This window comes from Aptenodytes forsteri, unplaced genomic scaffold (genome assembly GCF_000699145.1).
Source record: "Aptenodytes forsteri isolate BGI_AS27 unplaced genomic scaffold, ASM69914v1 Scaffold870, whole genome shotgun sequence".
Classification (NCBI taxonomy): domain Eukaryota; kingdom Metazoa; phylum Chordata; class Aves; order Sphenisciformes; family Spheniscidae; genus Aptenodytes; species Aptenodytes forsteri.
This window is the reverse complement of record NW_008795708.1, coordinates 96,251-108,602: the sequence shown is the minus strand read 5'-3', so window position 1 is coordinate 108,602 and position 12,352 is coordinate 96,251. Positions and strand designations below refer to the sequence as shown.

Genomic DNA, 12,352 nt, shown 5'->3' with positions numbered 1-12,352 from the left:
GAAGATGGCCCTGCTCATTGCAGGGGGGTTGGACTAGATGACCTTTAGAGGTCCCTTCCAACCCAAGCTATTCTATGATTCTATAAAAAAAGTTTTCATTTTTAATGAAAAAAAAATCACAGTAAAGTAAGAATACTGATGCAGATTATTAGAGTAACACGAAGGAATGTTCTCTAGTGAGATGTTTGATGATATATGCAAGATGAGGTGAGACAAGAATAGAACTGTAAAAGATCTGGGAAACAGAAAACCACATTTACTTCCCCTTACTGGGAACTCTAGCAGAAGTTATGATGAAGTACCGAAAAATGCATATTTGTACTAAGAATTTTTACCACACTCTGCTGGTGTGGTTAGGTATAGCATGAACTAAATCAAACTCTAATTCCACAAAAACTAAAGGTACAGATGACAGCGCTAAACTCAATGGCGTTAACTTCAGATTTACACTAGAGAATGCAATTTTATCCCTATGAGGTTGATTTGTTTACTTCAGTCACCATGTGTCCCGCTGCCTCTTTTTGTATACTGTTTACCTGAAGACAGACCCAAAACTCAGCACTACTTCATGCTAAAAGGGAGAGGCAGGAACTGTACATGAAACACTCAAGTGCCGGATCTGGGTATCATTGTACTGGGGTGAGAGTCCGGGCTGGGGAAGCACAATGTTCTTTTCTCCGGTTAGACTACACTCTGGATACTGGAAGACAAGCCATTTGCTTCATGAAGTGCATGGAAGGATTGGCAGCATGGGAGCAAAGACACGCGTCAGAAATGTAAGAAGAAAGTCCCTTTAGAAGGGCATACTGTAAATGAAACTGTGGCCTTTGCCTCCCTATAACTTTTTATTAGAAGCATGAGATGTGTGGGGACTGAAGGATACTGATGTCAAAGATTGATGGGGTGCTGCTCATTGATCTTGTCATGCCCTTTTTGCAGTCACCTCACGCTCCGATTCATACTCCCATACTTCCATCCCTTTACAGTAAATCGTAGCCTCAAACTATTACTATTAAGCTTTGTACCTAGGATGTTTTCTGTAATTTCAAACCACTCTGTGTGTATGTGTGTGGTGCATTCATGAAGGAGAGAGGAAGTGAATGAAAGACAAGAGGTAAAAGTCGGTGGGGTTTTTATGTTTGTTGGGTTTTTGTGTGCTCTTTTTTAACTAACTACACATTAAATCCTGCAACTAACATCCAACAAAAATCCCTCCAAATAAAGTTTTGGAAATCACTGTGCCTGAAGTATCCAAAGTCAACTCTATATAAGTGGTTACAGGCCTTACTGTGCCTGCTTGAGCAATACTTCCTGCATTTAGATACTTCTTTGGCATACCTGTATAGTGTATTGGTAGACTCCTGCTTTTGGCTGCCAAGGAAACGTCAAAATGCTGGGTGAAAGAACTATAGGAACATATATTTCAACATCTTGCTGGTTTCGCACTGGAACTGATAACGTGTGAACACCTCCATCCTACAAAAAGCAACAGCACAGTATTATAAATAACACCATAGTACTTCCTAGGAATAATGTTTAGTCCTTATATAGAGACAAGTTGTTGAAAACATCTCAGAGAGAAAGGAAAGCAACTATTTAGGGTCACTTAGGAACAGCGTTACTTGTGAGCAAATAGTCAGCTCATCGCAGCAAAGTGTGCTGTTGTATTAAATGAGTAATGTTACTATGGAGATACAGGTGCCCACATTAATTTAAAAGGCAAACAGCAACAAGAAATAGACTCTTTCACTACTCCTAGTTTTTGAGACCTCATCTGGAGAACTAATTCAGTAACTCCACACCTGCATTTACTCTTTGCTCATTCTACTCTGCAGCAGGTGAAGACGAAACTCAGCCTAAAAGACCCATTCCTCAACCCATCCCAAAATACTGTCCTTTACAACTTTGCTGTAATTGTAATGTCATAACCCTCTGGCACAACATACTGTTTCTTACTGGAGTTCTGACGGAAAACTTTAACAGCTCTCAGTTAACATTTCATTCAAGAGTACCTCTTCTGACACAGAGAATGAGCATGGCTTATCATATACAAGGATCTACTAAATCCTACTCAAGGAATCACTACAACAATTTCACAGCAAATGGGTTGAAGTGTTGAATTTTTCCAAGTTTCAAGCAAAAGCAAATCACTTTCACACCACGTGCCCTAGTTAGCCATACATTCAGCAGCCTGCCCAACTAGCAGAAAGTTAATGAATATTAATTTGAAGAAATTTGCAGGCTGATACATTTGGCAGATTTTCATTCCAGCATTTAACATCACTTACCAAATGACAGAAAACTTTCCAAATGTAACTGAATGCAGAACAAGGCCAGGGTATGACACTGATGATCCTACCACAATAAATTGTAAAATTCACTCATAGAATGTGAGAGCACCTTTGCACCAGCACAAGGATACGATATGGGCCCACATAAGTATCTGCCATGAAAAAAAAAATCAGTGCTGTGCACCGCTAGTTTAACAGGTGTTTGCCACACACTCGGTAGCAAAATCCCACAGTCTTTATTTAAGCAAATCCTCTGTTGACTTAATTGACAGTTTTCCTGAAGTAAGGATTTTAGAATGTGGTTCTTAATCTGTTTAAACAGAGACGGCTTAGATCCATGTAATTCTTAGGCTTCCTTTTACTATGTCACTATTAAGTCACTACTGCACAAGTAAATCATTTTTAGGCCTACCAGCAAAGCAGAGGAGTTATTATAAAAACATACCTGATCTACTACTGATGTCAGTGCAGCATCAATAATGGTCTGACCCTTCTTTATTGCTTTCACATAATGATATGATCCATTCAGAGATGACTTCAGCACCTCAAAATATTCTTTGGACAGCTTTGTATTAATTCTGATATTCTAAAATCAGAACATTAAATAGATATTGCCACAGGTAACTGACATTAATACTGTACAGGCAGCCATAAAGATATTAGCAAATTAAATGAGAAAACAATTGTTTAATAACAGTTCAAAGAAACTTATCTGAAACTAAGAACTTTCCCTATGAAAGTTTCAGTCTTTCAACAAGATTGTATCTTTTAGACACAGCATTAACTCCACAGAAAATATTTACTTTTTTAAATTATCAGCAACATGTAATTTAACATGAAAAGTACCAATATTTATACCACTAAATAATTCATATTTTACAATAATTTCTTAATTTTGTCATTCTTAAACACAAAAGGGGAAGAACATGCAAATATACTGCCCCAATAGCACATTTTTTCTGAGATCTAGCTGAAATATCTCAGGAAGCAAATAAGTGCAAATAAGTAACACTCTCAGAAACTCAATATTCTGAAAAACAAGAATTTAATAAAATTTTTCTATTTGCAAATGAACTATTCAAATCTTGTTTTCTTTATTTTTTTAAAAGCAATGTATATTTGGTACCTAGTACCTAGAATTCATCTTATTTAACTACCAGTGAAGTGTTTTAATGCTAGCTAATCATCTAAGCTTTTCCCATAATCAACTAAAAGGAAACAGGTAGCTCCCCAAGAGTGTTATAAGCCTATCGTACACCTCATTCTTTAACAGGAAAGATTGCCTCTAGGCTTGACAATGTTATATTTGGGGGGGATTGATGAGATGAAGTACCATATTAGTACTGCTCTCCAGCAGTTACACCAGTTTGCAATTTGCAGTGCAATGCCTACGCTACATGTTTGAAGTGCGTTGTCCAACTTCTTCCAGTTTTTCTACAGCACTTAGATTCCAATAGGCACTTTCACATGAATCACCCAGAGTGCTTTATTTTAAAAAACCCAAAACTACAAAATAAAGAGAAAAAAGGAAAAGGCAAGAAACAACGTGCTTTGATATGTCCTAAACTCAAAGTAAATAAGAGACTGCTCAACTAATTTCAAAGAAAGACAGGATTTAGGAGACAGACACTCAGAAGTATATCAACATTTCACTTACATCAGATAAATACACCTTATTGCTCGATTTATCATACACTTCAATTGTAATTTCATAAAGTCTGCCTGTTTCTAGGACCCATCTGTCACCTGGATGGACTGTAAATCCTACAAAACAGGAAATATTGAACAGCACAAATCAACGGCCTCTTTATGGATATAAGCATTTTGCTTCTGGTGCCCACACTCTGAAGATGCACCTTCATTGTTGCTGAATACAGAGGTGAAAGAAAATAAATACTTAGTACTGAACCTATTTCACATTGAGCTACTTTTATGAACAAAATTACTTTTCTATGAAAAGTAATATGTGAAACGGAAGCATGTATATACACACAGAAAAACACCAACACAAAAACAAGGCAAGAAATTATATTAAACAATCAGGAAAATTGCAGCCAATACCAACCTAAATACCCAGGATTGACAACATAGATAGTGCTGTTTGGTAGTCTGGAAACGCCTTGCATGCGAATACCTGAAGTCTCAGTAAAGGAACAGAAAAGTTTTGACAAAAGTCAAGTAAAGATCAGCTTGTTCCTGGGGCTCCTTGTGCCTCTTCGGATATTTAAAGCTAATTGTACACTGAAAATAAATGTTATCCCCACTATCCTGAAAGATAGTGAGCATTTTAGAGAGATCCCACTAGAGAATATAATGCTCTAAATATAAAAATTAAATAAAGCCCCATCACATTTCCACATTGACTGAGGGGAACAGACATGATTTAATTGATCTTTTGCCAACCTAATTTCTCAGAACATTTCAAGGCATCAGGCAGCTCTGTTGAGACTGAATTCACAGCAGTGCTGCTTTCTATGGCTCCATCAGGTGCTCCCGATTTTCAAGACTACTGGTACAAATATGGATAATTTTATCTTTTTGTGCTGCAAAGGGTGGAAAGTTTGTCTCCTGCCACAAAGATCCAGATGGAAAAGCATCACCTAGGAAGGATACTCTTGTGCCCAAGTATGAGGTTAGTTTGTCCCTGCTGCAATGCAGTTACAACTGATGTTGCCTGGTCCAACTCGGCAACTGGCCAAGACAGATCTCCCTCAGGACTAAGTACGTTGTTCTGTAGCTGCAGTTCATACTGATCAGACGGCATCACTAATTCTGTACATAAAACAACATATGAAACAATAAAAACAAATATGTCAGTGTTTGGATGCTGCTCATTATTGCTGATTAATTTTTACTGATGCCTAGTGCACACACTAAATCAGTATTTTTGATGTCTTGTAGAAATAGCATTTCTACGATTATATCATCACACACACAAAATGAGCTCCTCGCCTAACTTTAATTTCTTTGAAGCTGTAATTTCCAACTAATATCATCCCACTGTTTAGACCTAGAATCCAATTCATTCCCAGCTTCAAAAAAGTGGTCAAATTACTCTCTATGAGTTACCGACAATTTCTGCTGCTCCATTCTGCACTACTAGCTGATGTAGTAAGCCTAGTTTACTAGCCTGGTAAAACATTTCTTATCTAGTTTCTTTAAAAAAAAAAAAGGGGAGGAGAGAGAGGGGAGAGAGAGAGAAGGAGGGGAGAGGGAGGAGAGAGGAAGAAAAGGGGGGGAAGAGAGGAGGAAAAGGAGGGGGGGAGAAAAAGGGGAGAGAGGAGGGAGAAAAGAAAAAAAGAAGAAAGAGAAAAAAGAAAGGAAAAGAGAAAAAAGAAAGGAAAAGAGAAAAAAGAAAGGAAAAGAGAAAAAAGAAAGGAAAAGAGAAAAAAGAAAGGAAAAGAGAAAAAAGAAAGGAAAAGAGAAAAAAGAAAGGAAAAGAGAAAAAAGAAAGGAAAAGAGAAAAAAGAAAGGAAAAGAGAAAAAAGAAAGGAAAAGAGAAAAAAAGTCATTACCAGCACAGGCTCCTTGTAAGCAACAGATGCAGTTACAAACTTCCACACCTTTAAATGGACATAAAGCCAGCTAACCCACACTTGTAAAAGTGGAGCAAATCCATTTGTCAAGAAAACATTTTATGTTAGAAAAATTGCTAACCTAAATTTGATTTAACTAAGAAAGTGAGACACAGTTTCTTAGTCAACGTGAAATAAATGAGTACATCTAAAATGATAGCGTTAGCTCCTATTCTATGTTACCCTTACCTTCATGTCCTTGACAAATCTGCAAGAGTATATCCTTTATAGACACAATTTTTTTTGAGAGAAAAAACTAAGCAGCTGTATCATCATATAGTTAGGAAAACAGTATTAAATATTAACAATGCAGTTTAAACACAATTAAAAATTTCTCAGCAGTTAAAAAAAAAAAACCCAACCAAAAAACCAGGACAAACCTGTAATCTTCCCTTGCCTTATTTTCTGAACTCTGTACTGAATTGATGTTCCTACCAGAAGATAAATGTCATATGCTGGATTTAAAAGGATGTTTTCCAAAATAAGCAATCTGACTTCTGCAGGTTGTACATGCTATTGATTGAGGGGAAAGAAAAAGCAACCACATTTAAAGCAGTTCATTTGTTTGAAACAGACCATGCGGCAATAACTTATAATCTCTAAGTGAAAAATATTACTTGCTGTAATCGGCTCTTTATTATCACCTCAAATTTAGTCACAACAGAAAAGTGCAAAGGACAATGAATGGCATCGAGATCTACTCTGTGCATACTGTGCAAGGCTGAATTAAAAAAAAATCAAGTCTGTATGGACATAATTTTGGTTCAGTTTTCTGGAGAATACAGAAAAACTTGAGACAGATGCACAGTGACTATTCAGACATCTAGAAATTTATTTTCCCTACTGTAAAACATGGTACCTCCACACAACATATCCTTTATAACTTCACTGAGGAATCTGTATCAAACTCATAGGTCTATTAAATTAGGAATACAACAGATAATTATATAAATTCTATTACAGTTGTTCGAGGGTTGTTCACTGAAAACGTGCAGTCTGGCAGCAGTGAAAGATTTAAAGGTACTACTAACCAGAAAGCCATAAAAAATTGCAAACGGAACAATATTATTTCAATTTCACTTACAGTATCAGCTCAAAACTAATTCAGAAAAATAAATATTAAACCAGAAAACTAAACAAGCTACAAGCATTCAAGGGAAAAAAAAAAAGTCACTGATATAATGTAACTATATTCAGCACAATTATCAGAGGTAGAACTGTAATAAAAATAGAATTCTTAACATGAACTATTATTTGTGCCACATTACTAGTATTACCTACATTTAGATAATATTTTCATAGAACACTTTTTACAGGTATGGGTTAGATAGTCCAAGGCAATTCTGCTTTAAGCAAAAACATTAAGTACAACGTAGTAACACAAATCTGCAAAACCAGACTGCAGATACGAGATGAACTTCAGAAAAACCCCATCATTTTATACATGGATTTTTTTAAGGTGCGGTATTAAGATGATACTAGCACAATGCCAAGTATTCCTGTAAGTGATAACCCACAAAAACTTTCTCAGGTGCTTGTAAATTCTATTAAGAGAAAAAACAACTCTGCTACCAGAGTTAAATGAAAAACTCAGTCACCACAAGTTATAAAGAAAGAAACAGCATGGATCTACCTAACAGCTGGGAAGATCGCCAATACTGCAGTTTAACACCCTTGTAGCATTGACATTCTGATCCCAAAGCCCTTCCTTGGAGACCAGAATCTAATGAGGTAGAATTAGATACTAACAAAGTATTCATATGACACTCATTTCAAGCACAACAGGAAATAAAGGTATATTCAATATATACCTATACAAGCAATCCTTGTTCTAGCTATTTATTTATTGAAAGACAGACCTAAAGTGTTCTAGCTGTTTATTTTTCAAAAGAGCTAAAAGGCCAATGCCCTATCCAGCATGATTCTAGTTATATGTACAGTATGAATGAGTATCAGGAATAAGAAAATCGCACAGAAGTATTTGAAGTGTATTTCTCTGCCGCAGGGCCTTTTGTCAGAGAGTTAGGTTTAGAAATGATCTCTGGCACATGCACCATCCTGGGTTAGGTAACTGCACCGAGGTAACTGCATTGAACTCCAACCCTTCCAGGGTGATCAAGACTAGCACTGTCATCTTTTGTGATACAGGCTACAGAGTCAATCCAGTAAGACAGAGATGCAGCACTGTTATCAACAATGGGAATGATACGGCAGGGCAAACTTACAGTACTCCTGTAACGTGGGACTATACGACTAAATAATAAAAAAAAAGGTGAATGCAAGTTTCTTACCTTATAGACGCTTTCCTGTATTCTTGCTTTTAATTTAGAACTCCCTGTTTTCATTCCAGACACCAAAATGGTATCTCCTTGCTTGGCAACTTTTTCCATCTCCGATATATAGGCAGGTGGAATATAAGTAGATTCTAAGAACTTGAGTATACTGAAAGGTGAACCAAAAAGTGAATAGAAAATTGTTAACCAATCTTTGTAAATGCACAGAGAAACACCACCACCATATATTCCCAGCTATTTCCATGTTTTAAGCAAATTTAAGATGTCTGCCTGGGACCAGATATCCAAATTTTACTCATTCTTGAAGATATCCGCAGCTAATTTCTGTGACTGATAAAAGTTTGTTTGAAGCTTGTTTGTGGGCTTTAAAGAGATATCAGAAGACTGCACATGCTGCCTATAATGATCCCTCCAGTTTTTACAGTAGGTGTAGACCGCAAAAACGCTCTAGATTATTGTGGAACAACTGATGTGAAAGACCCAAAGCTTATGTTTATAAAAGCAACAGCTTAACAAACCAGAACATAACTTTGACCTATATGAAGAAGTTAGCACGCATTTAATAAATGACTATGAAAAAAAAAATCTACAAGCAGAATACTTCTAGTAACTGTTGGAAATTTCAGTGAGATGTGACAACAGAGAGGAAAGGAATTTGCCATGTATGGGTAAACAACAGGACAGAAATTGAAAGAGGACCATGTTTTAAAGGTTGCCAGCTTCTGTACGCACATGATCTGTTTGGCTTTATGTGCACTTTCACCGTAAAATCAGTAAAGCCATATTGAGAACAGTTATGAATATTAACGTATTTATGACAGTTTATAATTTATTTTGCAAAGCTGTAACACCATTAGAACATTTTTCTTTTATCATAGCTGTGCTAACAGCAGAGGATATATCACTACTAGTTTGGTTAAAATCACATCTCTAGCAAATACTTATACTGAAACAAAAAGCTCTGTATGGACTAGGACTCGGAGCATAAGTCCCACTGAACAATCAGCACACTGTCTGCCTCTCACTGTAGATAGGGGCCATACACCCATCCCTGCAGCTTCAAGCGTATTATGGGCTTAACAGGCTTTCCTCAGGTAATGCTGCGTGTTTGTTTCTCTAAGGCTGCAAAATTGGAGTTTGCGTTTACCCAGTAGCAAAGAGTCTTGTTTGCTACTCCCACCCCATTTCCAATGTATTTGGAATATAGGTTTGAGGATGGAAGTTAACTGTTAACCATTCTGCTCTCTAAGAGAACTCGTTTCCCCACATTCCAGTCATAGAATCATCATATGAATAAAGCCAGGTTCTTTAAAGGAAGATATAGTTTCCTATATCATGTCCCGCAATCTACCTACGTTTTGCTGGAACCTGATTTCTGAAGTAACTGAAGCTTCTGGTGCATGAGTTTGCATCTATTTCATCTTACAAGCTTACTATATGTTAGGGAAGTTTTGACTAAAGCTGTACTGAAGAAGTGTCTGTAAACTGTTTTGTGAGAAAAAAACCATGTTTCATGTGTTTGCAGTCTGGTCAAATTCACGTATATCACGCAGGCATTTTTTCTACCAACATTCATGTTGAGCAAAGTCAAGATTCACCATGGCATATAATATGATGAATACTAGCATAACACTGCTAGATAACAGGATCCTGGTGTGTTGACACCAGTTGGTGTCAGTGCAAAGACAAAACTCTTGGAGTCCAACTTGAAAAATATCCCATACAAGGTACTGCTAAGTAGCTTTCAATTCTGGTTAGTTTAATAAGGATGGAAACTCAAATTTCTGTTTGAAGCCACTGAAGAACAGAACAATGAAGTCACCACTGTAAAACTACATAGTGCACATGCTTAACAAAATTTAAAAACCCCCGAAACAAACACCACCAAAACAGACGCTAAAGATAGTCTTGTGACAAATATAGGAGGAAAAATAAAAATAATAAAAAAAATCCCTGCTGAAATCGCAAAATAACAGTCTCTGATAAATCTTTCCTTTGCACAGGATGTTTCAGGAAGATCAACAACTGCATCTATTTATTTCTAGTTGTTGGATTAGAACTACCTGGGCTGCTCATTAACACTACCAGTTGTTAAATTAAACAGGGATGAGAGTCCCCAGGCTGTTGAGTAGGCACTTAAAAAAACCCCTGAAACAATTGACCCATGAGCATTCTTTTAGTAAACTAAACAGTTCAGTAAACTGCCTAGAGGTGGGGAAATATTTATACACACCAAACTTAATGGAGACGAGACTTTTGAGAACAAAGTAAATGAACTTACCGTAATGCATTGTGGGAATCTGAGAAGCCATCGGCCTCTGTGTCTTTTACTATTGTCCAGTCAAAGACTAACCCTGCCAATGTGCTGAAAGTGTTTCCTATAAATCAAACAATCGGATTAAAACAAAAACAAGTAACAAGCATAGAGTCTTCCTGGAACACAAACTATGACTTTTTCCCCTAGGAAATTTCTTTATCTTATCCCTAAAAGAGGAATTTTAAACTAAATACCGAAAATAACAATCTTGTTTTACTGACTTTGGCAAATTCAAGATAATTTTGTCAACTGGCTTTTCTGTTGACATTTTGCAACACCATTATGTCACTTTATGTTTTTCACAAAGCCCACTGGATGGGTGCAGGTGTCACCACCTGTCCTCCACTTCTCAGCCCCTAGGAGATCCTTGGCACCTGCCACCTCCTTCCCCCTTTGACCACAAAACCCTTATTATTTCTTGGATATTAGCAGGACACCAAAAAACCTGCTAAACAATCTTTCATTTTGAAACATGTAGATCTGAGATACCATTTGGTCACAGCACTGATGAACTGCACTTTTCACATATATTGTTTTGTTTTTGAACACAACCATAATTTACCCATAACAGGAATAAGTCTTCACTCAAAGAACTCAAACTAAGCACCTTTTTTCTACAAAACTGTGAACCACTAGAACAGGAGAAATTGTAAATGTTAAAAAGGAACAAAATGAAATAAACAGATTGAAAGCAAAGATTTATCATGATTACATTTAAGTGTAACAGTCTGCTATTCTGAAACATCTTATAATCTTCAAGATGAGTCTTGCTCTGAATTGCAGTGTCCACTGGGACAAATAAATATGGAAAAGACATCCAAGTATTTTCTATATTTAAAAATAAATTTTCATTTGTGTTCTTCCCTTTGACATTCATATCTATATTAATAAAGTAAGAATCAAAGCAAATTTATTCTCAAATTCTCAGCCTTAAAGGTTTATGACATTTTTAAGCCACAAAAATATTTTGAGACAAGATAATGCAACTCAAAGCCTACACTGTTTCTCCCATTTCTATACAACTTACTGCAGTTAATTCCAAATCCCAAATAAATCGGATTTTAAACACAAAACTAAACACACAAGGCAATATAATTAAAATTGATTGAGACTGGGTTATTTAACATGCATTCAAGTCTAACTTTCTTTAATGATGCCTGCTTTAGCTTTGCAAAGCTGTATTACACTCTTTTGTTTTGCTCCAATTGAAAATAACAGGGCCAGTGGAGAAACGCACATTGCAGCACTACAGAGAGGCTATGCCTGGACACAGCCAGTGCCACAGCAAACGGCTAGCAAAAGCACGAAACCACCCTTACAGCCTCTGAACCACCATCGGGCCTGGATGTCCTGGCTCCTGCTGGGGTCCCTCATTACGAAGGCAAAGTCAGGTCATCAAAGACAAACTATCATGGGCAACCCCCAGTATTGGGGACAACCCCCAGTATCAATACAGGCTGGGGGATGAAGGGATTGAGAGCAGCCCTGCCGAGAAGGACTTGGGGGTACTGGTGGATGAAAAGCTGGACATGAGCCAGCAATGTGCGCTCGCAGCCCAGAAGGCCAATTGTATCCCAGGCTGCATCAAAAGAAGTATGGCCAGCAGGTTGCGAGGGAGGCGATTCTGCCCCTCTCTGGTGAGACCCCACCTGCAGCACTGCGTCCAGCTCTGGAGCCCTCAGCAGAGAAGAGACACAGACCTGTTGGAGCAGGTCCAGAGGAGGGCCACAAAAATGATCAGGGGGATGGAACACCTCTCCTATGAAGAAAGGCTGAGAGAGTTGGGGTTGTTCAGCCTAGCGAAGAGGAGGCTTTGGGGAGACCTTCTTGCAGCCTATCAGTACTTAAAGGGGGCTTATAAAAAAGATGGCGGCA

General features: G+C 37.4%; 1 protein-coding gene across 1 annotated transcript in view; it reads right to left on the bottom strand.

Moving 5' to 3' along the window:
* Window positions 1–12,352, bottom strand: part of NUP210 (nucleoporin 210) — a 67,706-nt gene that overhangs the window by 43,424 nt on the left and 11,930 nt on the right. Inside the window, exons 4-11 of the mRNA XM_009283287.1 lie at window positions 10,442–10,538; window positions 8,158–8,308; window positions 6,247–6,379; window positions 4,905–5,063; window positions 4,357–4,425; window positions 3,949–4,055; window positions 2,737–2,877; window positions 1,339–1,476 (exon numbers count right to left, since the gene is read on the bottom strand). Coding sequence (XP_009281562.1) covers window positions 1,339–1,476; window positions 2,737–2,877; window positions 3,949–4,055; window positions 4,357–4,425; window positions 4,905–5,063; window positions 6,247–6,379; window positions 8,158–8,308; window positions 10,442–10,538 — 995 coding nt within the window. The remainder of the gene's footprint in view (window positions 1–1,338; window positions 1,477–2,736; window positions 2,878–3,948; window positions 4,056–4,356; window positions 4,426–4,904; window positions 5,064–6,246; window positions 6,380–8,157; window positions 8,309–10,441; window positions 10,539–12,352) is intronic.